The sequence below is a fragment of the Podarcis erhardii genome (genome assembly GCF_964252035.2).
Source record: "Podarcis erhardii genome assembly, chromosome: 1".
Taxonomy (NCBI): domain Eukaryota; kingdom Metazoa; phylum Chordata; class Lepidosauria; order Squamata; family Lacertidae; genus Podarcis; species Podarcis erhardii.
In genome coordinates this window covers 6,065,508-6,091,760 of record NC_138497.1, presented here as the reverse complement: position 1 = coordinate 6,091,760, position 26,253 = coordinate 6,065,508, and the positions used below count along the sequence as shown (strand labels likewise).

At 46.5% G+C, this 26,253-nt stretch overlaps 1 protein-coding gene across 1 annotated transcript; it reads right to left on the bottom strand.

The window, feature by feature from the left end:
- Positions 1–3,233: 3,233 nt before the first annotated feature.
- Positions 3,234–17,677, bottom strand: MAPK1IP1L (mitogen-activated protein kinase 1 interacting protein 1 like). Its single transcript, XM_081866235.1, has 4 exons — positions 17,538–17,677; positions 7,994–8,021; positions 5,188–5,895; positions 3,234–3,670 (listed from the first exon to the last, which is right to left on the bottom strand). The coding sequence occupies exons 2-4, from the start codon at positions 8,015–8,017 to the stop codon at positions 3,659–3,661; spliced, it is 744 nt and encodes a 247-aa protein (XP_081722361.1). The 5' UTR covers positions 8,018–8,021; positions 17,538–17,677; the 3' UTR covers positions 3,234–3,658.
- Between the last annotated feature and the right edge of the window lie 8,576 nt (positions 17,678–26,253).

The following is a 26,253-nucleotide window of genomic DNA, read 5'->3' as shown; positions in this document are numbered from 1 at the left end:
ACAACCGGACACCCTCATTTGCCCCAGCTGCAACAAAACATCTCTCTCCTCTATCGGTCTCTGAAGCTGCACTTTTCCATCGTCTCCCGAGACAGACAGATGCCAACCAGCAATGCATGATCCCTTTTATCCAAATGGTGTCACCAGAGCATCCTTCTCCGCTGCCTTCCAGATGTTTAGGCCTGCCAACTCCCATCAAAGCCCACCCAGGTGCCAGGAGTTGGCAGTTCAAAACATCCGACAGGTACCTGGCTGTGGGAAGGCTGAACCAGAGCAATGCATCTGTCGACCGACCCCTATCTAGTCGCTGCTGTGTTCAGGCAGCGTTTCTGAGGGAGGTGGTGGAAAAGGAAGAGAATGTGGAAATCCGGACACTGGTAGGTCTCCCAAGGGTGTGTTTGTCGCTGACTGGGGTTTCCGCAACCTGCCTGGCCCTCTGCTCCTGCCACTTCCGAGCACCCCAGAATTATGCCAAAGTAGTGAATGGTTACGGGTGGTGCCCTGCACAAACTTCTGCACAGAATCCAGGCTCTCTCTCGGCATGGCATCTGGGCAGAGGTTTAATAAATCTGCAGAGCCCTGAATTCAGGTTTCATCCTCTTAATTTGGAACAGATGAAGCAGCGGCCGGCCGGCCTTTCTCTCCAAGCTGCTTAGTCCAGTGTTTGCAATCCTATACCCACTTACCTGGGAGTAAGTCCCATCAAGTTCAGTGGGGCCTACTTCTGAGTACACCTGCATGGTGCAGCAGAGCCGCATCTTACGCGGGGTTTAGGTTCCAAAGCCAACACACAAGGTGAAAACAGTGTATAGCCAAAACCACCCCCTTGTCCTGGCTGAGAGATACCGCTGCTGGCCAGGGACAGGACACACACTTTGTGACTCCACTGCCTCCCCAACACTTTTGCATGTGCATGATCAATAGGAACAGAAGGGAGGCTGGACGAGACTTGAAGGCCCTTACAGTTTCAGGTGGGATCTTAGCATCTACATTTGCAGGAGCTTCAGCCAAGCGGGTTACAGCTGAATTCACAGATGATGTGATGCGCTCTTAGCCAGGTCTATGGTCTCTCTCCTCTTCGTCTCCAGGGGCACTACAAATCCTGCAGTCTCTACAGACGGACGGCCTCAGGATGGAGGCACTGAACGCACCTTTGGAAAAGTCTGTCCTATGAGCTTGAGGTTCGGCACGACCACTGGTCTGCTCCAGCCTTGTGGAAAACTCCTGTATCGTTCGTTATTTCCAAGAGTTCATTTTTTTAATTAAAAAAAAATGCACACAGAAGACAGACACGTGGGTTGTCTTAGGCTGGTCTATGGTAGGTACATTCGCATTTCTCTCCTGCACATCTCAGAACCTCGCACGCTTCGGAGCTGGAACAAACCACTCCCGCCCTGTCCAAAACCTGATGGAATGGCAATTACGGTAAACGACTCCCAAGTGCTAAACGGTGATTCTGGGGCCTTTCCACAGGTCAATGCATGCCCACGCTTCATTTTAGCTTTTGCATACTTTGGCAAGTCCCTGTTCAGTGCCAATAATGCATACGAACCAAACAGGGGAACAAATAACTTTGCTGAATGTGCATGCAGGGAGGGGATTTCGAGCACAGAAGAAGCACAGCACACAGCCTTCAAAGAGCCATATTAGAACATAAAACCAAAGGTTGCTTCTTTCCTTTCTTTTTGAAAGGTTAGCAGGACTTTTACTTCAGGGTTTATTAGGCTTGGAGTTCTTGACAAAACTGGTAGAGCTGGGGATGTAGAGGGGAACTGTCCCTGGTCACTAACCTCAATTACCACACCGAACAATATCCGATAGCTGCGGGTGTTGCAAAGTCACATACCACCGAGCAAATCACAACAACAATGAATGTGCTAGCCGGGGGGGGGGGGGAAGCATTCTCCCCTCCCTACAACCAAGAAAATACTAGGCTCTGAATTTCTGGGAGGGTGCAATATCCCCATCAGAGAAGTGCAACATGGAAGGAAGGCATGCAGCCAAGGGGAAATAAACGCTTGCCACAAACTTACACAAGCACAGACCGGAAAGGCCCCTCCATTCCACACATGCAGATTTTTAAAATTTTGTTTGTTTAAACTCCCTGTTCCATGTCCACTCCACAGCACAGAATCGTAGAGTCGGAAGGAACCCAAAGGGGAACCTAGTCCTGCCATGATTAACCAGTATTTTATTTTTTTTGCAGCCGCTAGAGAAGAACATCTCATCTCTACTCTACCCAGCCTTGCAATTCTCAGGGGTGAGACACCGATGAGCAACAGGGTGCCCTCCTGCAGAGCCATTTCCTACATTTCTAAATGGTCACTTGCCTATGAATCCTTTGGATGAGCAGACAGAGGTTTGTCAAACGGTCAACACAGCTGGTTTTGCAGGCAACTAAACTGTGGGTTTACTGGCAAGGCTATCCTGTAACACTGTTGACGCCAACAGCAACCAGATGAGCGCATGGTGCCATCCCTACAGGGGCTGTCTGACGGAGAGGTGTACTTGAGCCTAGGGACAAAGTCTGAGAAGCCAGAATGGAAGGGGAAAGTACACGGTGTTGGCTATACACAATTTACTTTGTTGAACCAAGACGGCCTGAGAACAGACTTCAGGAGACACCCCCCGCTGCAGAACAACCTTCCTATTTAATCCGATATTAGACTCTGCCATCTGATTTGAGAACAAGACGATAGCACTCAGGTGAAGATGCAACTGCGCTTTGTGGAGTTCCGATAATAGACACCATCGGTTCCCAAGTGAGGGCAGCGGTTACGCAAGGACTATGGGTTCTGGAGCCACTAAGCAAGAAGAGGATTATTCTGGTCAGATTCCTGCCTCCTCCCTACAATAAACATTTTAATTCCATTTGAAGGACAAAAACAACCAAAAAGTTATCAGGCTCATCAGTCAACCCAATGGCAGTTCTAGTCCTAGATTTAATATGTGGACCATTTCAGAGGGAAAATCCATTCTCTTAATGAAAACAGTGAAGTCTAATTCGGCTGGCAGACTAGCCCCTCAGAATGATCTATCCGAACTGCCCGAACACCTAAATTGGGCGGTGCAACGATGTTCACAGCTGCCTGGAGGCTAGACATCAAGTGTCAGATCTAAATCTCCCAGAACATGGCTAAGATAAATTGAATGTGATGTTGAGAACTGCCTCCAGATTAACAGGGTTTGCTTCTTTTCAGTTTGATGAGTGACTCGTAATGTGTCTGGCAAAACTGTCCAATAATTTCTCCAGAATACACCGAGTTTATTGAATTGACTTGAATAACCTGAACACACAGACACAAGTCCAGCAAAGGCGATGGGTCGAGGCCTTCTATCAAATTCCTGGACAATTCTGGAGCAGTCCTAACCCTCTGGGCAAACAGCCGCATAATCCAAGGTGGGGTCCCCACCTCCCAAGCAAGGATCGGGCAGCTGGGGCATGTTTTATCCTAATTCACTGACAAACAAAAAGGTTACTTCAGCATTTGAACAGAGTCCAGCTTACGCAGAGTCCTCCTCCGTGCCTCAGATGAGCAGGCAGAAGGCGAGCGAGCTCTTTTGAGACTCCAAAAGGTTACAGAAAACAAATGTTTAACTTCTCTTGTAAATAGCAGTTGTAGGTGAGGAGACTGCACTTCATCAGCCCGGCACAAGTTCAACGGTAAGGCTGGGGAAAAGAATAAAAAGAGACAGAGGTCAGTCAGATTCTGCAGTTCCGAGATCAAACTACTGAGGGTTTGCTCCAGGAGCCAGACGAAGGGTTGAGGGGTTGACAAATGTGCAAAGCCATTAAACGCGCATTTCTCTCAAGAGATCTAAATCTATATCCGAGCCTATTGTGTGCGACTGAGGCCAGTTTATTATCTGCATGGGGAAAAGGACAGTGTTAGACAGGCAGCAGATTCTTTTCTTTTTTAAAAATGATGCTACCAGGGCTGTTCTTGCAGTGACTACAGAACATGCTATGGGGATAGGATTAGTGTTGCATACGGAAATCACACCCTCTGACCAGCAGAAGCCATGCCTAGAGATTCCCTGTTTTTTAGACCATTGCCACTCACCAATAGGTTTTTTCCCCTGAAGCATAAGGGCCCTAAATGTGACTCACTGAAATGGGCAGAAGAGGCTATGATCTGCACTTAGCAATGCATCCTTGGCTATTTCCCATCCCCAACAGCAGGTTGCTGCCATTGCTGGCTACAATGGGGATGTTCTCGCTCCCCTGTGGGAGCTGCTAGGATGCCAGCTGCATTGGAATCACAGGTGGGGAGGGGGCTGCTCCATGACTGCAGTCATGGGATTGTTGTCTATCACATGACAGTGTATGTTTTGACTCCACAGAGTGGGAAGTGACGGAGAAAGGATGTTTGTGTTACTGTGTGCCGTGAAGTGGGACTATTGTCCTTTGTTCTTTTTCTCTGCTGTCTGATGCTAGAGATAGAGGGAGCCATGTTGCAGTGCTCCGTGTGTGTTTATATGTAAGTAGATTAGCCAAAATGCTGAGTTGCTGAGTTCTGTTACGCAAGCTGCGAAGACTCTGTGGATCCCTAAGTGTGCCGATGTCTGTTGGCATTGGTCGCCATGATGTTCAGGGAGAAGAAAGATTTTGAAGCTCCCGAACGATCGACCAGGAGGGAGAGAACATGCCAGTTGGGCATGTGTCTCTGCCAGGTCCTACTCGAGTGTAGGACGAGCTCCTGACAGCTGGCAGGATTCGCACAGGCATCCGGTTGGCCACCGCAAGAAGATGATGCAGGGCAGAACAAGACACTACGCGTCATAGGGCACTCCAGAAAACACCCCAAGATTCTTTGTGATACGCAGGGATTCCTAAGACAAGCTGCCATGGAAAAGCTCCTCTTAGAAGATCAGGGAGGGAGGGTTACTCTTTTGATGTTTCTGTTCTAACAATTTGTGCTTTTATCTTGTATTTTTATCTTGTGAACCACCCCTGAGATCTTTTGATGAAGGGATGGTATATCAATCTAATAAATAAATAAAAACCCCAAATAAATAGAATAAGGAAAAATAAACCTTATCAAATTAAAAGCTGCAATTCAACAGCTGCCTCTGAAGAGGTTCACTGGCTCTGATGAAGCACAGCAGTTGGGGGAGGACATTTCTAAAGCTGAGCTGCAAATGAAGGGACTGTTAGGAGAAGAAGAAGCAGCTTGCTGTACTCACATGAAGGCCCCCTGGCATGGACGGAGCTCCAGCGGGCGCAGGTGGCACTTGGTAAGGATTCGGCGGCGTTGGGTACAGTCCTGGAGCCGGATAGGACCCTGTGGGTGGGGGAAATGGGGCTGGTGGCGAAGGCCCCCATGGTCCGGGGGGGACGGCGCCCCACGGCACTGTAGGAGCGGCCCCCGGTGCCTGCGTGGGAGTTGAATACGGCCCTGGGGGTGGGTACGGCACACTAGGCGCAGGGTACTGGCCCCCCACGGCGGGCCCCCACCCTCCTCCGGCAGACATGGACCCCCACGGCCCGACGGCGGCAGCAGGGGGCGCAGCCGGCTCTGCTGGGCCCCCGTAGGGCCTGGGGAGTTCTGGGAAGGACATGTTTGGAGGAGGGTACTGGCCAGGTGGGGCAGGGCCTGGGGGCGGGTAAGGGGTGCCGGGAGGGGGGCAAGCCGAGCCAGGAGGCGGGAAGGGGGCAGGGGCTCCGGGGGGGAGGGAAGGGTACATTCCCGTGGGAGGGGGTCCAAAAGGGACGTTGGAGGTGGACGTGCTGGGAGGCAGCCCCGACATTGCCGCGGGGGGAGCGCTCGGCGGGTTGTTCCAGGGGTTGGAAGTGGGCCAGGCTTGGGGGGGCTGGCCGGGTTGCTGAGCAGGTTTCGTGTTGCCCAAGGAGGCGTTCTTGGCAGGAGACGTGTCCGGGAGAGCATCCGCCAGCTAGGAAAACGAAACACGGGGTGAGACTCCACCACTGTTGCTACTTATCATCACCACCGCCACCACCATCTCTGGCATCAGCCACATACAAACAACCTCTCATCTCTCTCTAGACTGTTTTGATACCTTCCTTGCTCATCCCACCATCGAAGGACACCAGATTCAAGACATGGGCGAACTCACTGTGCCTTTCCACAGCAAATTCTCTGCCGGTGAGTCCTGACCCGACTCTGGGGCGGCCAGCTTCTCGCTGTGACCCACCAAGATTTCAGCACCTCCGCTTTATTGTTCTTTAAAGAAGGTTAAGGCGACGCGGGTGGCGCTGTGGGCTAAACCACAGAGCCTAGGACAGAAGGTCGGCAGTTCGAATCCCCGCGACGGGGTGAGCTGCCGTTGCTTGGTCCCAGCTCCTGCCAACCTAGTAGTTCGAAAGCATGTCAAAGTGCAAGTAGATACGGCACTTTGTACGGCAGCTCCCTCAGCCAATAAAGCGAGATGAGCGCCCCAACCCCAGAGTCGGTCACGACTGGACCTAATGGTCAGGGGCCCCTTTACCTTTACCTTTTTAAGGCGATCAATGGTCAACTCTTAAGTATCCCAGTAAAACCACTTCCAAGTTAACATGTGAACTTGCCGAGTTAAGTGTGTTTTCTCAAATTTCCCCCAGGTAAGCACATCAGCTCAAACACTGTTCATTATTAAGAGGGAAAGACTATTTAGACAGCTTGGAAATTTTAACAAAGCACATTTTAAAAGTGTTGAAATATATAAAAAAATTAAAAAATTGTCCTAAGAGACCAACTAAGTTTGTTTTTGGTATAAGCTTTCATGTGCATGCACACTTCTTCAGATACACTGAAACAGAAGTCACAGGACCCTTATATATAGTGGGAGGGTGGGGTTTTTAATTATACCTTTAAAAGTGTTGTTATAGTAAGATGACTGTACTTAGTCAGGCCTCTGTTGATTTGGGGAACTGGGAATTTTTCTGCAAACCCACATAGCTTACTGGTGGGTCACAATTGTTCAGGCCATTTCCAGTCCATGGTTGCCTGCCTATTCTTTCTCTCCCTCCATTCCACATTTGTTCCATGCTGACATTGCCTCATGTCTCCATGGTTTAGGCCCTGCCTTCCCTTCTTCGGAAAAGCTTTCTCTTAAACCTTCTGCCTCCTCTTATCAGGGCTCCTACCACACACTTGTCAGATGGACAATCTCAACCTCCCCCCCCCCCAACAACGCAGGTTATAGTCCCAGTGGGCAGAGATTAACCACTAACATTATGGGGGATGGGGGAGGTTAACTGCATTAACAAAATGAAGCAGTCCAACCGTAACATTCAAAGGTCAGCGTAAAAAGCTATAGCAACTTAATGTGCTTCTTTCCCCATAAAAATTTCAGCTCTTGGGTTCTTGGGTTTGCATTGGAATACACACCATCATCCGTTCAAACATCGGAATTGGTCTCGATACAATCACACATTGGTTGCAACCAGGGTGGATAAAAATCATTGATTTTTTAAATACATATATATATATGATTTTTTAAAATTTAAATTGGATTTTTAAAATAAAATGCTTTTTTGGGGGAAATCTTTCTAAGTATAGTTTTCTATTTAAGTTACATTATAGTCCAAAGGCTATTCATCAGGAAATAAGGATTTGTTTTAAGTTTTTCATGGGTGCCCAAAACTCAGTCTACGTTTTTGTTGTTGTTTTTTTTAAAAAAACAATGTTTAACCACATCAGTTAACAAACATGGATGCATATGCTATAATGTTACTGTTTCAGTTAAATAAATTGTTTAAATTGTTATTTAAATATACAGCAGAAAGGTTGTCCAAATATAAACAGTTAACTTATTAAACCTCACAATAATTTCATAATTATCTGTCTATGTATTTCTAATAGTATAACCAAATCAGTAATTTTTGATAAACCTGTAAAAACTACTCTGAAAATTATTCCAAAAATGAAACCTTCATATGGTTGTAAGTATTAAGATTATACCAGCAAGAATGAGTATTTCTGTAAAAAAATGATTTAAATCAACTCCACTCTGGTTGCAACTTAGAAAGTAGCCAACTTGGAAGACTTACCGAGAAGTCGTCAGCAGCTGACATTTTCCTATAAAAGAAATAAATGAGATTGGTTCAATGCAGAATTTCAGACTACAGCAGGCATGTAATTTAGATGAAGCACATTTTGGTGCACAAATGAGAGTTCTTGAACTGCACATCATTAAGCCTTTGCATGCTCAGCCACCTTCACCATCAACTGGGTTCCTACAAACCCACTACATTCGCACCTTGGTTGCCAAAAAGAATGAGTTCCAGGAGTCCGTTCGGCTCCCGGAACCGTTCAACAACCAAGGCGCAATTTCCAATTGTCTTCAGGAGCTGCAGAAGCCGTGCCGGACGTTTGGCTTCTGAAAATCATTCAAAAACCAGAACACTCACTTCCGGTTTTCGATCGCTCAGCAGCTGAAACGTTCGGCAACTAAGCAGTTTGAGATCCAAGGTACGACTGTATTTGAGAGTCACTACCCGCAGCCACCGTATCAGTGCCATCAGTGTCAGTATTATTATTAATGGGACTTATTAGTCACTTGTTACCAGAGGTACAGTTAAAAACATAAATACACAATATCATAAAAGGAAAAGAAAGAAGTCACATACAACGTTTGTATAAATCAAAACAACCCCACCCAACATTGGTAGCATCTTGTAAAACCACAAATCATCTTATTGGTTTGACCCGCTAGACACAGTGATGGCCAGACTTGGCCCTCCAGCTGTTTTGGGACTACAACTCCCATCATCCCTAGCTAACAGGACCAGTGTGGCCATCACTGGCTCTAGCGGGTCCAACCAATTAGATGATTTGTGGTTTTACAAGATGGTCGAGTCTGATAAAAGCAGCTGCTGCCTATTTCTGCTGGATAAAAAGGTCCCTGTATCACTGTGAATGAAAAGGGCCCCATGTTAGTGCAAGCGATCAGTTGAAGTGAGCGCTTGCTGCTCATTTGAGTCTTAGGAGACACCATCCCTTTTCACTAGGATAAAGGATTCTGACTAAGACCCTTGAATAAGGACCGAGTCCCCAGTCAGGAAGAGCATCACAAAAGAAAAATAATGGAACCATCACAATACACACACATAAACAAGGTAGCCGGTGCTATCCGTGTTTAGCAAGAAGTTCTGCCTTTAAAGGCAAGTGACACAACGGTGTCAGTAAATCTGCTGACGGCACATCAGCAATTGGGTCAGCGTTCCATTTAACATTGAACAATACATAATTGCACGCCTGCAATTTGCAACGAACTTTTCCCACCCTCAGAACCTTTGCCACCCCCCTTCCTGAGCATCTGCCACTGCCATTCACCCCTGGCTTAAATGCTGCGCAATAACTTGAGAAAAATCTATCCCATATTTCTTCCCCCGAGGGAGTGTTGAAAATGTACAACAAGCACAATCAAACCATGAGCTAAACAGTTAAGTTTCAACAGTAAAATCGGTAATCACAACAGGCATCCAGAAAGTTCAGCAGATCAGCAGGGAAACAATCCTCCATCCATTCAGCTTCCCTCAAAAGCCTCCCTAGAGATCTGGGTCTTCATCTGGCACCAGCCAGCATATAGAAGTGGGGTCATTTGGCTCTCCCTCAGGAAGGCACGCCAAAGAGGTACAATGGAAGAGGCTAAGGCCTTAGACCCAGTTGCCAAACCTGAAAACAATGCCTTATATATTATGCTGAACAGAAGATCCGGAGGGTACATATGGGAGGTAGTTGTTCTTCAGGAACCCTTAATTATAGTTAAGAGCAGGAGCAGATGCTCCCCCCCAAATTCAGCATACTCCTGTTTCCCACATGATCCACCCATTCTGGCCATCCTAACATAACTGGGGTAATGAGGGATCCAGAGAGGAGTGGCAAAATCACCACACCACACCCAATGAGGCAACACAGAGGAGCCCCGCTGAATGCCCTGATGCACAGGACATCCTAGAACCCATCCAGATCAATACCAGGTACCCATAATATCAGAGGCAGTCTACCTAGGAATACCACTTGCAGGGGAAATGCAGGTAGGGGGGACTGCGGTTGTGCCCAGGTCCTGCTTGTGGGCTTCCCATGGGCATGCATGGCTGCTGTGAGAACAGAATGCCCGTGGTCTGACGCAGCAGGAATCTTCTTGATCAGGCATAGGCAAACTCTGGCCCTCCAGATGTTTGGGACTACACTTCTCATCATCCCTAACTAAAAGGACCAGTGGTCAGGGATGATGAGTATAGTTCCAAACATCTGGAGGGCCAGAGTTTGCCTATGCTCTTAATAGGTAAAAAGGTAAAGGATCCCTGGACAGTTACTGTTAGTTTCTGTTTCTCTCACTGAGCAGCTGCTTGCAGTCACAGGACTGTTTACATTCCAGAGAGTCCAGATACTGTTGGATTCTCACGGGAAAGGGAGACGGGATGTGACGTTACTGGTTTCCTGTTTCCTTTGTTCTTTCGTTTCTTTTGTTCAGTTGCTCTCTGCTTCTCACAGAGAGGAGATGTGTTTTTCTTTGCTCTCTGTATAGCTTAGTAATAAAGTATAGCAATGTAGCCCATATCTGCCTCATCCTTCTGTTGTGGACTTCGTTGTTTTAATGCTCTGCTGGGCTCAAAGGAAGATGAGCCATATCAGCTCAGACGACTGGAGCTGAAATTCTAACAGTTACGTCCAGTCAAAGGCGACTATGGGGTTGTGGTGCTCATCTCGTTTTCAGGCCGAGGGAGCCGGCGTTTGTCTGTAGACAGCTTTCCGGGTCATGTGGCCAACAGGACTAAACCGCTTCTGGCACAACGGAACACCGCGACAGAAACCAGAGTGCACGGAAACGCTGTTTACCTTCCCACCACAGTGGTACCTATTTATCTACTTGCGCTGCCATGCTTTCAAACTGCTAGGTTGGCAGGAGCTGGGGCAGAGCAGCGGGAGCTCACTCTGTTGCAGGGATTCGAACCGCCGACCTTCTGATCAGCAAGCCCAGGAGGCTCAGTGGTTAAGACCGTGTCCCTGATGCTATCGTGTCCCTGATGCTATCTTAACTGCAGTAGAGGCACTTGTGCAAGATACAAATATTGGGTGGGACAGATCTCTTGGCAGAAGGCTCCGTTCTTACTCACAGTTGCATGTGTGTGTATAACATTTCTTTCTTCTGGATTTGTACCCAACGTTGGTCCTACTCAAAGCAGAGCCACTAGAGCCAGTGGACAAGGCAAACTTAGGTCCATTAATCCCAATGGATTAATCTAGTCAGACAACAGCAACCCTTAGTTTCCAAGAAGAGAAGCAGGGAAGTAACAGAAATACTGAATTACTCTAGCAGAGGTGTGGTATCCAACAGTTATTCCTCCCTCCCCATCCTGATCAACACTCAGGCAAAGCCTTGGTATCTGAAGAAGTGTGCATGCACACGAAAGCTCATACCAAGAACTAACTTAGTTGGTCTTTAAGGTGCTACTGGAAGGAATTTTTTTATTTTGTTTTGACTATGGCAGACCAACACGGCTACCTATCTGTACCTAAAAATAGAACAGCTTCTCAGCACAAATTGCCGGCTTTGATGACCTCTGTGCTGCCACACCCATGCCATGAATGAGGAAGGGGAATGGAGGAGACAGGCAAGACCTTTAAGCCAGCTGCTGACTAAGCCTTGGATTGGCACAGCTATGACCAGAATGACAGAGATGCAAAGGTCCTTGGTACTAGCTACACAGCCGCACCCACCAAGGGAAGCCAGGAATTCTGCAACAGTGAAACTGGATTATAAAACAAGTGCACACAAGCGACTGAAACTAATTCAGCCTGGTTGCACAACTTCCCCAGGACTTTTGGATACTTTTGTGGTAGGGACATGTTAGTGGGTTGGAGGAAGTGCTCAAATAAGGCAGGGGCAAATGAAATCTGAGAGAACAGGGTGACAACAGCAAGCTAAGCTCTCTTGTTGATCAGACCCCCAACCAAGTTTTGACCTGCTCTGGTTTAATGCTATTCCAAGAATCTTCTTTGCTGATCTGATCCTTTGGTCAGAGCTGGGTGAATCACTGTCTCATATACTTCATCCCATAGAGTGTCAAGACTAATCTGAATTCTGATGGTGGCCATGTTCAGACATAATAATAAACTATGGTTTATCATTATGGGATTGAACCTGGACAAGTCTCAGGCTCTCACACAACCTTCCTCCCCTGCCCTACCCTACCCTGACCATAAGGGAATCAAAAGCCTTTGCCTCCATTTTCAATTGGCCACAGTTTAATGGTACGTCCAACCTTGAAGTTCATTTTAACTATGGTTTACTGAAACAAGTAAGGTTCATAAAGCAAGGATTGAAGTTTGTCTGTTTCAGCAAGACAACCCACAGTTTGCTTGGGTTAGAAAAAAAATGCTAAACCGTGGTTTGTTAGAAACTGAAGCAAAAGCTTCCGAGGGAGAAACGTGATTCTGATGCATTCAAAGGACCAACCAGCCGACCCCTTCACAACAGCTAATCATACCAACCTATGAACAAACGATAGTGTATCTGGAATCCTGTGCTATTTTTCTTGTCTGCAAATTGTCTAGCTGCTGAAATCTCAGCAGACAACACAGAGCTAAATTGTCTCAATTCCCTCATGGCTTAGCTTAAATTGTTTCATTGTTGGCAACCATTTGGCACCACTTCACTAGAAGCAAAACAGCACTTGTGATCAACAAGTATCTCCAGAGGTGGTGCAGTTTCACCTTTTAAGTGCCTCATTAAACCTTGCCCTACAAAATAATCTTAGGTGGAAGGAATCATCCTAGCAGAATGGAAAACTGTGGTCAGTTATTTACGTAAGAACCATGATGATGGGGAAACCCAGCCAGATGGGCGGGGTATGAATAATAAATTATTATGATTATTATGTCACAAGCCCAAATAAAAAATAAGGAAATGCACCAACATACTGCATTATTGCTTAAACATACTGAGCCCTAGGGAACAGGAGGGAGGGAAATACCATCATTTAACTGGGATCTGTTTTTGAATAAGCCATTTCTGGAAGTGCCAGAACTCCTACGCCCGAAAAAACCCCCTCAGTGATAGAAGACACCTGAGGCCCCCCCACAATTTGATGTGGGGGGGGGGAGCGTTTTCCATCCGATTTGGTCCTAGAGGTGCAGAATGCTGTGGTACGAAAAGCATTACAGAAACAGAGAGGTACTTTAGACGTCTAACTGAATGTTGCAGTAGGGATTCACAATCCATACAGTGTACGTTAACACGTATGGCGACAGCTTGCTTTCTAGATTGCCACAGGAGTGCAAATATTGATCGTGGGTCTCCATGAAGTTTATGAAGCGTGTGTGTTAACAAACAGCAAAGCAAGAGGGCATAACTGCTCTTTATACACACATACACTAAAGGGTGTGCCAGCAGAGAAAGTGTTTGTTCATACATAAAATACAGCTGTTCTTTAGGTATTAGAGAGAAAAGCGACATGGGAGACCTGTGATGGCATCACAGCTGTAATTCTAGGCACACTCCTCTGGCAGCGGAACTCACTAGCATTTACTTTCTAGTAAACATGGCTAAATTCCAAGCCCCACAGCTACAGCATCTCATTTACAATTGCCAGCAACACTTTGTATCAGTGTCTTGATGCATGAGAGTGGTTTTGGTTTTTTCCTAGATAGAAACTACTACTACTACTACTACTACTACTACTACTAATTAATTAAATTTACGTACTGCCTTTCATCAGAGGATCACAGGATGGTTTACAGTATAAAAACACAAAAATGCATAACATAACAACAAACAAAACAGTTTAAAAGGCCAAAGGCCTGAGAAAAGAGGAATGTTAATATTTGGCACCTAAAGATAAGTAATGAAGGTGCGAGGCAAGCCTCACCAGAGAGAGAATTCCACAAGTGGGGAGCCACCATAGAAAAGGCCTGTTTATTGTGTTTCCACCCTCCAGACCTCTTGTGGAAGGGGCACACAAAGAAGGGCCTCAGGTGATGATGATCACAGGGTCTGGATCAGTTCATATGGGGAAAGGTGGTCCTTGAGGTACAGTAAACCCGCAACTTATGTGGGGGTCATCTTTCAAAGGTCGTGCCTTAAGCCAAAATAGTCTATAGTCAAAACATACTGGGTTCAATAGCGGGGGGGGGGGGGATTGCCAAAGTCTTTTTTCCACAAATGCTTGTCCCCTTTTAATTTGTTTTTGTTTTGTGCCAAATGTGTGAAGCTGAACGTGCACAAGTTAAATCTGCGTAAGTTGTGGGCTTACTGTACTGCAGTCCTGAGCCGTTTAAGGATTTATAGGCCATAAACAGCACTTTGAATTGGGCCCGGAAACTAATTGGCAGCCAGCACAGTCAAGCCAGAAATAAATTTTCTTCAATCTGCTCTAATAACAAAGGGCAGGCATCCTCATCGCAACTTTGCCAGGAATTCCAAGCACAGGGACAGGGCTGTGGTTTCCTTCAAATGGTGATATTCAGGGATTCCCACACATTAGTCAGCTGTAGCTTGGGATGCCTCAGGTAATTTCCATGCACCTTTACTTCCTCGCCAGGGGTGCGATCACTGACCTATATTTAGGTCCTCAAGGATTTATCACCAAGGATATGCAGGTCTTCTTCCTTACTCCAATAAGCACCCAGCCAGGTCACCTAGGTTTCCATGGCTTACTTCAGCCTGCACTCATGGATTGATAAACCACTGATGCAGAGCTTAGATTGCTCAAAGGTATTTCCTCCTTAATCCTTACATAAGGCTGCAAGGTAAAGAAGTATCATGGCTTTCCCCAACACCCCCCCCCTTTACTACAGGTTAAGGTGATGTACCTGAGGCATATGTACGATGGGAGACACGGGGACTACCTGCTCCTCAGCTCAGGACTCTCCCAGCTGCCACCCCCCTCCCCTGAATGTGGTTAAAATAACATATTCTTCCCCTATTAACTCTGTTTCCCCAGCACCTGTGTTGGAATCAAGGCTTGAGCCTTAAGAACAAAAGGCCACCCTGCTGGAGGAGGCCTGTTCTCACAGTCGCCAACCAGATATCTTGCTGGATCAAGCCAGCTGCCCATCTAGTTGTTCTCACAGAGGCTAAACAGGTGCTTACAGAACAACAACCCTCCCCCACTTCATAGCTGTCAACGTTTCCCTTTTTTAAAGGGAAATTCCCTTATTCCGAATAGGATTCCTCACCTGAAAAGGGAAAAGTTGACAGCTATGCCACTTGCAAATGGTATTCAGTGGCATACTGCCTCCAACACTGGGGTGAGAACATAGCCATTATGGCTAGGAGCCATTGACAAGGGGCCTATCTTCCAATAAATCATCTCTCTTTTAAAGCCGTTGAAAGTTGGAAACCATTACTGCCTCTTGCAGGAATGAGCACTGGTACTTTATCCTGACCCTTCCAATATTCAGCTTCCTCAGGTGTCCTAAAGAGTTATAATATCATGAGAATGAAAACTATCCGCTTTTTCCACACCATGCATAATCTTGGATGATCCTATCACACACACATTATCCAACCTTTCTTCTAAACTGGAAAAAGCAGCAAATGCAGCAACCTTTCCAATGGGGGGGGGGGGTTTGCATTGCTCCACTCCCTTGATCTATCTTTTTGTAATGGCTTCAACAACACTAAATAAAAAGAACTACATATATAGCTCCCCTTGATTATTTTGGTTGCCCTTCTCAAAACCTTTTCCAGGGCAGTATGTAACTGTAGCAGTAACAGTAATAATAAACAAGAGAGACATCTGACTGGGGAGCAAATCTGACCATGGGTAACCTGAACCCTTGTACTCCAGCTCTACCGTTGAGATCAGGAGTGTTGTTGACCCCCAAAGTCGTTGAGGCTCATCTGACGGCAACAAAAAGCAGACCCTTCATTACCATGGGCCCAGTCCTGCGAAACTCCCTGCCAACAGAAATTCAGAGGGAATCCTCCTACCGAAAACATTCCTGTTTAGGCAAGCCTGCCCAGGTGCTCAGAAAGCTGAGGTGACTTTGACCTGCTTTCGCATTTTAACTTTTGGTCTGCGTCAAAGTGGGGCTGTGGGTCTTTCTCGATTTCTGTATTGGGAAGTTTTTAATGCCTGGTGTTTTATTATGTTTTTCTATGTGCAGGAACCACGGGCAGGGTATAAATACTAAATATTATTATTTTCATTCCACTTAATTGGTATATTGTTAAATCCCATACTGATCGTTTTTATTGTCTATGTCACGAACTATGCAGAAACTCTGGTTTTAGTATGCTGCGTGCCACAATAAACATTGATGATAATATTAGTATTATTCCACTTAAATATCATATTGATTGTTAAATCCCACGTTGATCATTTTTACTCTCTGTGTAAAGAACTATGCTGAAATTCTGGTTTTAGTGTGCTGGCTGTTGGCTGTAAGAAACATTGATGTTGGTATTATTCTTATTCTTTCTTATTCCACTTAAATAGCATATTGATTGTTAAATCCCATGCTCATCGTTTTTATTGTCAGAAATTCTGGTTTTAGTATGCTGGCTGTTGGCTGTAAGAAACATTGATGTTGGTATTAGTCTTATTCTTATCATTTATTATTCCACTTAAATAGCATATTGATTGTTAAATCCCATGCTCATCGTTTTTATTGTCAGAAATTCTGGATTTAGTATACTGGCTGTTTGCCGTAATAAACATTGATGATGATAATAATAATAGTAGCACAAAAAAAAATTCCTTCCAGTAGCACCTTAAAGACCAACTAAGTCGGTTCTTGGTATGAGCTTTCGTGTGCATGATTTTTTTTTGTTTTGACTATGGCAGACCAACACGGCTACCTATCTGTAACTAATAATAGTAACAACAAAACAAATTCCTTCCAGTAGCACCTTAAAGACCAACTAAGTCAGTTCTTGGTATGAGCTTTCGGGTGCATGCACACTTCTTCAGATACACTGAAACAGAAGTTTCCAGACCCTTCTATATAGTGAGAAGGTGGGGAGGGGTATTACTCAGAAGGGTGGTGGGAATGGGTGATTGGCAGATAGCTGTGATGAGCCTGTTGACGACTCTTAACGACTGCAATAGGTCTTACAGGAAAAAGCAAGGGGTGAGAAGGTGAAAAATGGCTTTGTCATGTATAATGAGATAAGAATCCAAGGTCTTTGTTCAGACCAGGTCTCGCCATGGTTTTAAGTTTGGTAATGAGTTGTAATTCAGCAGCTTCTCTTTCCAGTCTATTTCTGAAATTCCTTTGTAGTAAAACAGCTACTTTGAGATCTTGTATAGAATGTCCTGGGAGATTGAAATGTTCTCCTACTGGTTTCTCTGTCTTGTGATTCCTGATGTCCGATTTATGTCCGTTTATACATTTCGCCTTTCTGGTCTTCATTTTTTTGGGGAACCGCTTTGAGGTTGGCTTTCGGCCCTATGACCAGGCGGGGTGCAGATTTCCTGAAGCAAATCAACCAAGGGACCGGGGAGCCCGAGGGGCGAAGGGAGGCTGGAGCTGCCGGGGGCCGCTCTCTGTTCCCCCGAGGGCCGCCCCTTCCCCCTCACGAGACGCGCCCTCCCCTCCCTCCCCTCAGCCGGGCCCCTCCCCCCCCATGGCGGGGCCTACCTGGGCGCGCGCGTCGAGGAAGCCTCGCCACAGACGCCGCCGCCGCCGCCGCTTCTCCTCCGCCTCTTCCCTCAATGCCCTTCCTGAAGCAGCCGGAAGCGGAAATGAGCCTCGCTCTGGCTTTCTCCCGAGCACCGCTACGCCCTCCTTCGCCAGCCGGAAGCGGAAACGCGTCGCGAGGGAAAAGGGGGAAAGGGGCCTGGTCACGTGACGCTGCCCCCCCTCTGCCTTCGCCACCGAGCAGGCGCGGAGTTGGGCCCCGCCCCCTCCGTCGAAGTCGCTCCGAGTCTCTCCCCCCCGCCCCTCGCCGGGGACACGCGACGGCAGCCCCGCCCTCCCCCATGCGCCGCGGTCGCCGGAAGAGGGGGAGTCGCTGTGGGGCCCCCTGCTGGCCGGAGGAGGGAACTGCACGTGTCTCCGGTGGGCCGGGGAGGTTTCGAACTCAGTACCTTGAGTGGTAATTTTTAAGAGCGGCATAATACATATATATATGTGTGTGTGTGAGTCTATCCAGCTCTCTGTCTAAAATATAATAGTGTGGTGTGTATATATTATATATTATATGTATATAATAGAATACAACAACAACAACAACAACAACAACAACAACAACAACAATAATAATAATAATAATAATAATAATAATAATAATTGTTATTATTGTTATTATTGTTATTATTGTTGTTGTTACTACTACTACTACTACTATTATTATTATTATTTATATCCCGCCCTCCAAAACCGGGCTCAGAGCGGCTAACAACAGTAAAATAATACAGCATTCTAAAATCATGTGTCTATCTATCTATGTGTGTCTGTGTGTGTATTGTTGTGAACCGCCCTGAGACCTATGGGTATATGGCAGTAGATTTAATTAATAATAATAATAATAATTCAGGATTCAGGCCTCACCATGGGACTGAAACTGCCTTGGTCGCACTGGTTGATGATCTCCGGCGGGCTAGGGACAAAGGTGAGAGCTGTTTCCTAGTTCTGCTGGATCTCTCAGCGGCATTTGATACCACCGACCATAACATCCTTCTGGACCGTCTTGAGGGGCTGGGAGCTGGGGGCACTGTCATACAGTGGTTTCACTCCTTCCTCCTGGGCCGTGTCCAGAAGGTGGTGGTGGGGGGTGAGTGTTCAGACCCCTGGGCTCTCACTTGTGGGGTGCCTCAGGGTTCCGTCCTCTCCCCCATGCTTTTTAATATCTATATGAAGCCGCTGGGAGAGATCATCAGGGGATTTGGACTGGGTGTTCATCAGTATGCAGATGACACCCAGCTCTACCTCTCCTTTAAATCAGAACCAGTGAAGACGGTGAAGGTCCTGTGTGAGTGCCTGGAGGCGGTTGGAGGATGGATGGCGGCTAACAGATTGAGGTTGAATCCTAACAAGACAGAAGTACTGTTTTTGGGGGACAGGAGGCGGGCAGGTGTGGAGGATTCCCTGGTCCTGAATGGGGTAACTGTGCCCCTGAAGGACCAGGTGCGCAGCCTGGGAGTCATTTTGGACTCACAGCTGTCCATGGAGGCGCAGGTTAACTCTGTGTCCAGGGCAGCTGTCTACCAGCTCCACCTGGTACGCAGGCTAAGACCCTCCCTGCCCGCGGACTGTCTCGCCAGAGTGATGCATGCTCTGGTTATCTCACGCTTGGACTACTGCAACGCGCTCTACGTGGGGCTACCTTTGAAGGTGACCCGGAAACTGCAATTAATCCAGAATGCGGCAGCTAGACTGGTGACTGGGAGTGGCCGCCGGGACCCCATAACACTGGTCTTGAAAGATCTACATTGGCTCCCAGTACGTTTCCGAGCACAATTCAAAGTGCTGGTGTTGACCGTTAAAGCCCTAAACGGCCTCGGCCCAGTATACCTGAAGGAGCGTCTCCACCCCCATCGTTCTGCCCGGACGCTGAGATCCAGCGCCGAGGGCCTTCTGGCGGTTCCCTCATTGCGAGAAGTGAGGCTACAGGGAACCAGACAGAGGGCCTTCTCGGTAGTGGCGCCCGCCCTGTGGAACGCCCTCCCATTAGATGTCAAAGAGATAAAGAATTACCTGACATTCAGAAGACATCTTAAGGCAGCCGTGTTCAGGGAAGTTTTTAATATGTAATGCTGTACTGTTTTTAACACTGATTGGGAGCCGCCCAGAGTGGCTGGGGAAACTCAGCCAGATGGGCGGGGTATAAATAATAAATTATTATTATTATTATTATTATTATTATTATTATTATTATTATTATTATTATTATTTAAGGGGCTAAGAAATCACTTGTGCAAACACGGGAACTGGGTGCAGGATTCCACATGTGGAGAAAGCAGCTTTTTCATCTCGTGCCTCTCCCACCCCTCCCCAGGCACCCACCCAGAGAAGTTTCTAGTCCCTAAAGATCTGAAGGCAGGCCTGACGGAGGACAGGCCAGAAGGCTGGTTGAATAAAGATAAATTTTAAATAAATTTTTAAAAACACCTCCCAGCAGATGTCAAGGCAATAAACAACTATTTTACTTTTAAAAGACAACTAAAGGCGGCCCAGTTTAGGGAACTTTTTAATGTCCGACGCTGTATTGTTTTTAATATTCGGTTGGAAGCTGCCCAGAGTGGCTGGGGAAACCCAGCCAGATGGGTGGGGTATAAATAATAAATTTTTAAAAAATAAATCAATCCATAAGGGACTGTCCTGAACAGCTGCTTCTCTTCCTGCAGAATTAAAGTTATGCAAAATATGTGCAACTTCCTATGAATGTATTGGTTTAACAATTAAGGGCGAAGGGAGTCACTCATCGGAGAGTACCAAAAGTTGCTTTCTTTGTAATAATAATAATAATAATAATAATAATAATAATAATAATATATTATTTATACCATGCCCATCTGGCTGGGTTTCCCCAGCCACTCTGGGCGGCTTCCAACAAAATATTAAAATACAATAGTTATTGTAACTCGCTCTATGTGGGGCAGCCCTTGAAACTGGCCCAGAAACTCCAGCGGGTGCAGAATGCCACGGCGGGACTCCTTACGGGGTCCTCGCCATGGGATCACATTCACCTGGTGCTATACAAGCTGAAATAGCTCCCGGTGGAGTACAGGATCAGGTTCGAGGTGCTGGTTTTAACCTTCAAAGCCCTATACGGCCTAGGACCCTCGTACCTACGGGACCGCCTCTCCTGGTATTCCCCACGGAGAACCTTAAGGCATGGTAGGCAAACTAAGGCCCAGGGACTGGATCCGGCCTGATCGCCTTCTAAATCCAGCCCGCAGACAGTCCAGGAATCAGTGTGTTTTTACGTGAGTAGAATGTTTCCTTTTATTTAAAATGCATCTCTGGGCTTTTTGTGGGGCATACGAATTCATTCTTTTCCCCCTTCAAAATATAATCCGCCCCCCCCCTCCCCAAGGTCTAAGGGACAGTGGACTGGCCCCCTGCTGAAAAAGTTTGCTGACTTCTGCCGTAGGTAAAGGTAAAGAGACCCCTGACCATTAGGTCCAGTCGTGGCTGACTCTGGGGTTGTGGAGCTCATCTCACTTTACTGTCCAAGGGAGCCGGCGTACAGCTTCCAGGTCATGTGGCCAGCATGACTAAGCCGCTTCTGGCGAACCAGAGCAGCGCACGGAAACACCGTTTACCTTCCCGCTGGAGCGGTTCCTATTTATCTACTTGCACTTTAATGTGCTTTCAAATTGCTAGGTTGGCAGGAGCAGGGACCGAGCAATGGGATCTCACCCCGTCGTGGGGATTCGAACCGCCGACCTTCTGATCGGCAAATCCTAGGCTCTGTGGTTTAACCCACAGCATCACCCGCATCCCACCCCTGCCTTAAATTCTGCAAATAATAACATCTGGAAGATCCCAGGCCCCAGGGAGATTAGACTGGCCTCAACCAGAGCCGGGGCCTTTTCGGTCGTGGCCCCGGCCTGGTGCAATGCTCTGTCACAAGAGACTAGGGCCTTGCGGGACTTGACATCTTTCCGCAGGGCCTGCAAGACGGAGCTGTTCCACCAGGCCTTTGGTCGGGGTTCAATCTGATTCTTTTCTTTCTGTATAAGAACAGGCATTAAAGAGGCCTCCTAACCAGCTCACAGGTCCTTTATAAGACCAGTGGTAACAGTTGGACCTGGAGAATATTAACCACTCTCAATTTTACCCATGGACCTTCATCTGTCCAGATTCTAATTTGCTCTGAACTAATTTAAGAGCCTAGGGCTTCCCAATCAGAAGGTTGGCGGTTCGAATCCCGGCAACAGGGTGAGATCCCATTGCTCGGTCCCTGCTCCTGCCCACCTAGCAGTTCGAAAGCATGTCAAAGTGCAAGTAGATAAATAGGTACTGCTCCAGCGGGAAGGTAAAGGGCGTTTCCATGCGCTGCTCTGGTTCGCCAGAAGCGGCTTAGTCATGCTGGCCACATGACCCGGAAGCTGTACGCTGGCTCCCTCGGCCAGTAAAGGGGTCCCTTTACCCTTTACCTAATTTTAAGATGTATTTTAATTAAGTGATTGCCTGTTTTTATGTTCTTATGTTCTTTGTATACTGTGTTAGTTTTATGATGTTAGCTGCCCTCTTCTTCTTTGGCGATCCCTCGTAGCTGAGTAAGATTGTCTTCCATAAACATGGTTTTAACAATGAATCCATAGGTGACTGTGGAGGCCAATTCTGGATCCACACGTCCTTCCACAGTGGGGACATTGGTTTTCGGGCGGGAGTTGATCACTGTGTGGATTTGCCAAGCATGCCTTCCTCTTAGCATGTGAGCCAGTGTGGTGTAGTGGTTCAGAGCGGTGGACTCGTAATCTGGGGAACCGGGTTCGAGTCTCCGCTCCTCCACATGCAGCTGCTGGGTGACCTTGGGCCAGTCACACTTCTCTGAAGTCTCTCAGCCCCACTCACCTCACAGAGTGTTTGTTGTGGGGGAGGAAGGGAAAGGAGATTGTTAGCCGCTTTGAGACTCCTTAAAGGGAGTGAAAGGCGAGATATCAAATCAAAACTCTTCTTCTTCTTCTTCTTCTTCTTCTTCTTCTTCTTCTTCTTCTTCTTCTCCTCCTCCTCCTCCTCCTCCTCCTCCTCCCCCTCCTCCCTTGTGTCCCGAGTTCGAGTGTCTTTAAAGCCCGCGACACCTTTGGTAAAGGCTGTTCTCCAATTGTAGCTCTCGCAGGCAAGTGTTTCCCCGTTGTCGGTGTTTATACTACCCAACTCCGGCCAGGGTACAAATAAAAAAAAATATTATTTATTATTTGGGGAGACAAATCATGATTCTGGGCCCTTATCACTTTATGTATGGAGTTTCAGTAGTGCCCCGCAAGACGAATGCCTCGCAAGACGAAAAACCCGCTAGACGAAAGGGTTTTCCGTTTTGGAGGCGCTTCGCAAGACGAATTTCCCTATGGGCTTGCTTCGCAAGATGAAAACGTCTTGCGAGTCGTGCGAGTTTTTTCCCTCCCCCCCCCTTTTTCTAAGCCGCTAAGCCGCTAATAGGGATGCTTTGCAAGACGAGAAAACCGCTAGACGAAGAGACTCGCGGAACTGATTCTTTTCGTCTTGCGAGGCACCGCTGTACATGTACATTTAATTTGCAATGGGGGTGGGTGAGGACCTAGTTCTTGCCTAGCTGGCATTTGTTATCCTTGTCCTGTGATTGCAAGACTGCCCTCCAAACTGCAGGTGGCAAGTTTTCCATTTACTGTGCTGGTCCTTCCACTTTGGGACTGAGGCTGTTTGCAAAGAAGTAGCACCAAAGTACCTTGGTGGATTTTAGAGGAGTGTTTGAACTACAGTTTTGTCTAGTTTTTGCTGGCTGAGTTGCCCAAAACATCTGGAGGGCACCAGATCAGTGAAGCCTGTCAGAAAGACTACATTTTCTTCCAACTTTTCTTCTTCTTTTCTCTTTATTTTTTCCTCTTTTTTCTTTTATTCTTTTCCCTCCTCTTTTGTTCCTTTTTTCATATATATGTGCTTATTTGGAATATATATGTATGTATGTATGTATGTATGTGCAATATTTTGTTTATATTTTGTAACAATCATGTTAAATAAATTAGAATTTTTAAAAAATAAATAAATAGGAAGACTATATTTATTATGGAAGAAACCCTGGTGGCCTACAGTCCTATCAGGGAAAAAGGTGGGGTATAAATAAATATAATAATAATAATAATAATAATAATAATAATAATAATAATAATAATAATAATTTATTTATACCCCGCCCATCTGGCTGGGTTTCCCCAGCCACTCTGGGTGGCTTCCAACAGAACACTAAAATACAATAATGTATTAAACATTAAAAGCTTCCCTAAACAGGGCTGCCTTCAGATGTCTTCTAAAAGTCTGGTAGTATATTGATAATTAACCACGTTGGCCCCAAAAGGGTAAACCCCAAATCAGCACAGCTGGAAAAACTTCTGGAGAAGACAAAACATTGCCATGCTTTGACATGTTGGTCATGATTTAAATCACTAGTCAGTCCAGAATGCCACCACCTGACGTGAGTGGGTTGGCGTGGTCATATTTCACTGAAATAGTGTTACTGATGATTAGCAGTGTGCTTCCGGTCCCTTTAAGCCTTCTTTGACCTAGATATAGCGCTGAATGGTGCCGTTCTGGGATATCTCAGTGCCTGTTCCCAGATGAACTTCCCTGTGACTTGAGATCATCTGAGAAAGTCTAGAGTTACATTCCGCCTTGCAGGAAGCACAGAATTCTTCCTTGGAGCTGTGGAATGCCCTCTGCCGGGCCGGGCGATAAAAAACATGCTGATTTATATTGAGAGATGCAAATTTAGAAATAATTAACAATTGTTGAAAGTAAGGAGTGTATGGCTCCTTGCCTTCTGGCGTTCCACAGGCGCAGACACAAAGCACTCTCGTTTCAACATGCCATCAGCCAGCAGGAAAAAGAAATCCAGGCTGATAATTGCATTAATCCCTGTTGCATTAAGTGTATTAATAATGATGCGCTCAAAGCTTTTGGGATGGTGGGGGAGGGATTTAATCCTCGAGGGGCTGCTTCTCATTTTTACAAAACAACGTGAATGGAATATAATGCTGTATTGTTTTTAATGCTGTATTGTTTTTGACACTCGATTGGGAGCTGCCCAGAATAGCTGGGGAAACTCAGCCAGATGGGCGGGGTATAAATAATAAATTATTATTAATACAAGTACAGTGGTACCTCGGGTTACATACGCTTCAGGTTACAGACTCCGCTAACCCAGAAATAGTACCTCGGGTTAAGAACTTTGCTTCAGGATGAGAACAGAAATCGTGCTCCGGCGGCACGGCGGCAGCAGGAGGCCCCATTAGCTAAAGTGGTGCTTCAGGTTAAAAACAGTTTCAGGTTAAGAACGGACCTCCAGAACGAATTAAGTATGTAACCAGAGGTACCACTGTACTCTTGGTAATAGGGGCAGTTTTGTACAGTGGCTAGAGCTTTGGACCTGAGCTACGGAGAACCAGGGTTTGAATTCCCAGTTCATGACAAAGTTTACTGTGGGATATTCTCACTCTTTCAGCCTAACCAAGTTTGCAAAAATGGGGAAGAGAACAAGAAGCATGGAATATATATATTAGACTGGGCAGAATCTTGTTTCTTTCATGCTTTGTAAACTGCCTATTAACATTATTATTATTATTATTATTATTATTATTATTATTATTATTACACCATCCCTTTGCTGTGACCTTAATACCATCATTCTAACAGATAGGCAATGCCAGTGCTTTTTTTCTTTAAAAAAATGTTTAGGGAAACTCTTATTTTCCTACTCATATTGAAACACTGCCCCTCAAGGCCAAACTTAGATTCACAAAATGTTTAGGGGTATGCGTACCCCCAGAAAAAAACAAAACACTGGGCAACGCCTTTTGCTATTGAACTGACTCAACTCTGCTTAACATACTGTCAGCTTAACGTGCTCTCCAAATATGGTTTTGCCAATGCAGTATAAATAACCGGCCTTCCCAGCCCCCACCCCCACCCCTTGGGGATATTTATGACGGCAGTAGCAAATCCAGCGAATTCCATGGAAATCGCCTAATTCTTCCGACTCTCAGGGCTATTAATGTAATACCCACCGGTTCCTTTTTTCCATTTATGAACAAAGGAAGAGATTAGGCTGCAGAGGGGCATTTGGGGAACTGGAACCGGTCTCCCTCGGGGAGTTTTATAGACATTTCGGTGATAAATTAGACTTGCTGCAAACTTGCTGCAAGGCGGGGGGGCGCAGAGCACTCTGAAGCGATTTGTTCCGAATGGACCTGCTCAAGGGGCTGTTTGATGGGAAAGTGGGACAGGGTGGTAGGTGGCCCTGCTGCCTCTGAGCTTTCATAAATTGCAATACCAAAGTTCCCCCCCAGTAGCCTCTGGCCTGCCTGTCCAGGGCATTGGTCTCGGACTTGCTGCCCTCCCATGAGGAGGTTTGCAAGGATACAGAAGTGGGAATACTCCAGCAGCCTCGGGCGTCATTTGAGGGGAAGTCAGACTGCATAATTGAAGCAATCAATCTCTCCTTCAGCTCCGTAAGGGAGCTGACTGCGCTTCTAAGTTCATTTCCATCGCTGCTCGCCAAACCCATTTCCAGGATGATCCGGTATCCGCTGCGTTGCCCGTTTCGTGATGGATGGCAGCACCACTGTGCTGTGACACCGCTTCACGTCCCTCTCTCTTCCTTCCTCGCATCTGCACGCTTAATAAAATGGAAAATAAATCTTTCTGGAAACCT

Excerpts from the sequence above, each read along its gene's own strand:
- MAPK1IP1L (XM_081866235.1), bottom strand. The coding sequence starts at position 8,017 with ATGTCAGCTGCTGACGACTTCTCG. Across the intron at positions 5,896-7,993 it reads CAGCTGCTGACGACTTCTCG|CTGGCGGATGCTCTCCCGGA; the intron begins GTAAGTCTTCCA and ends TCGTTTTCCTAG.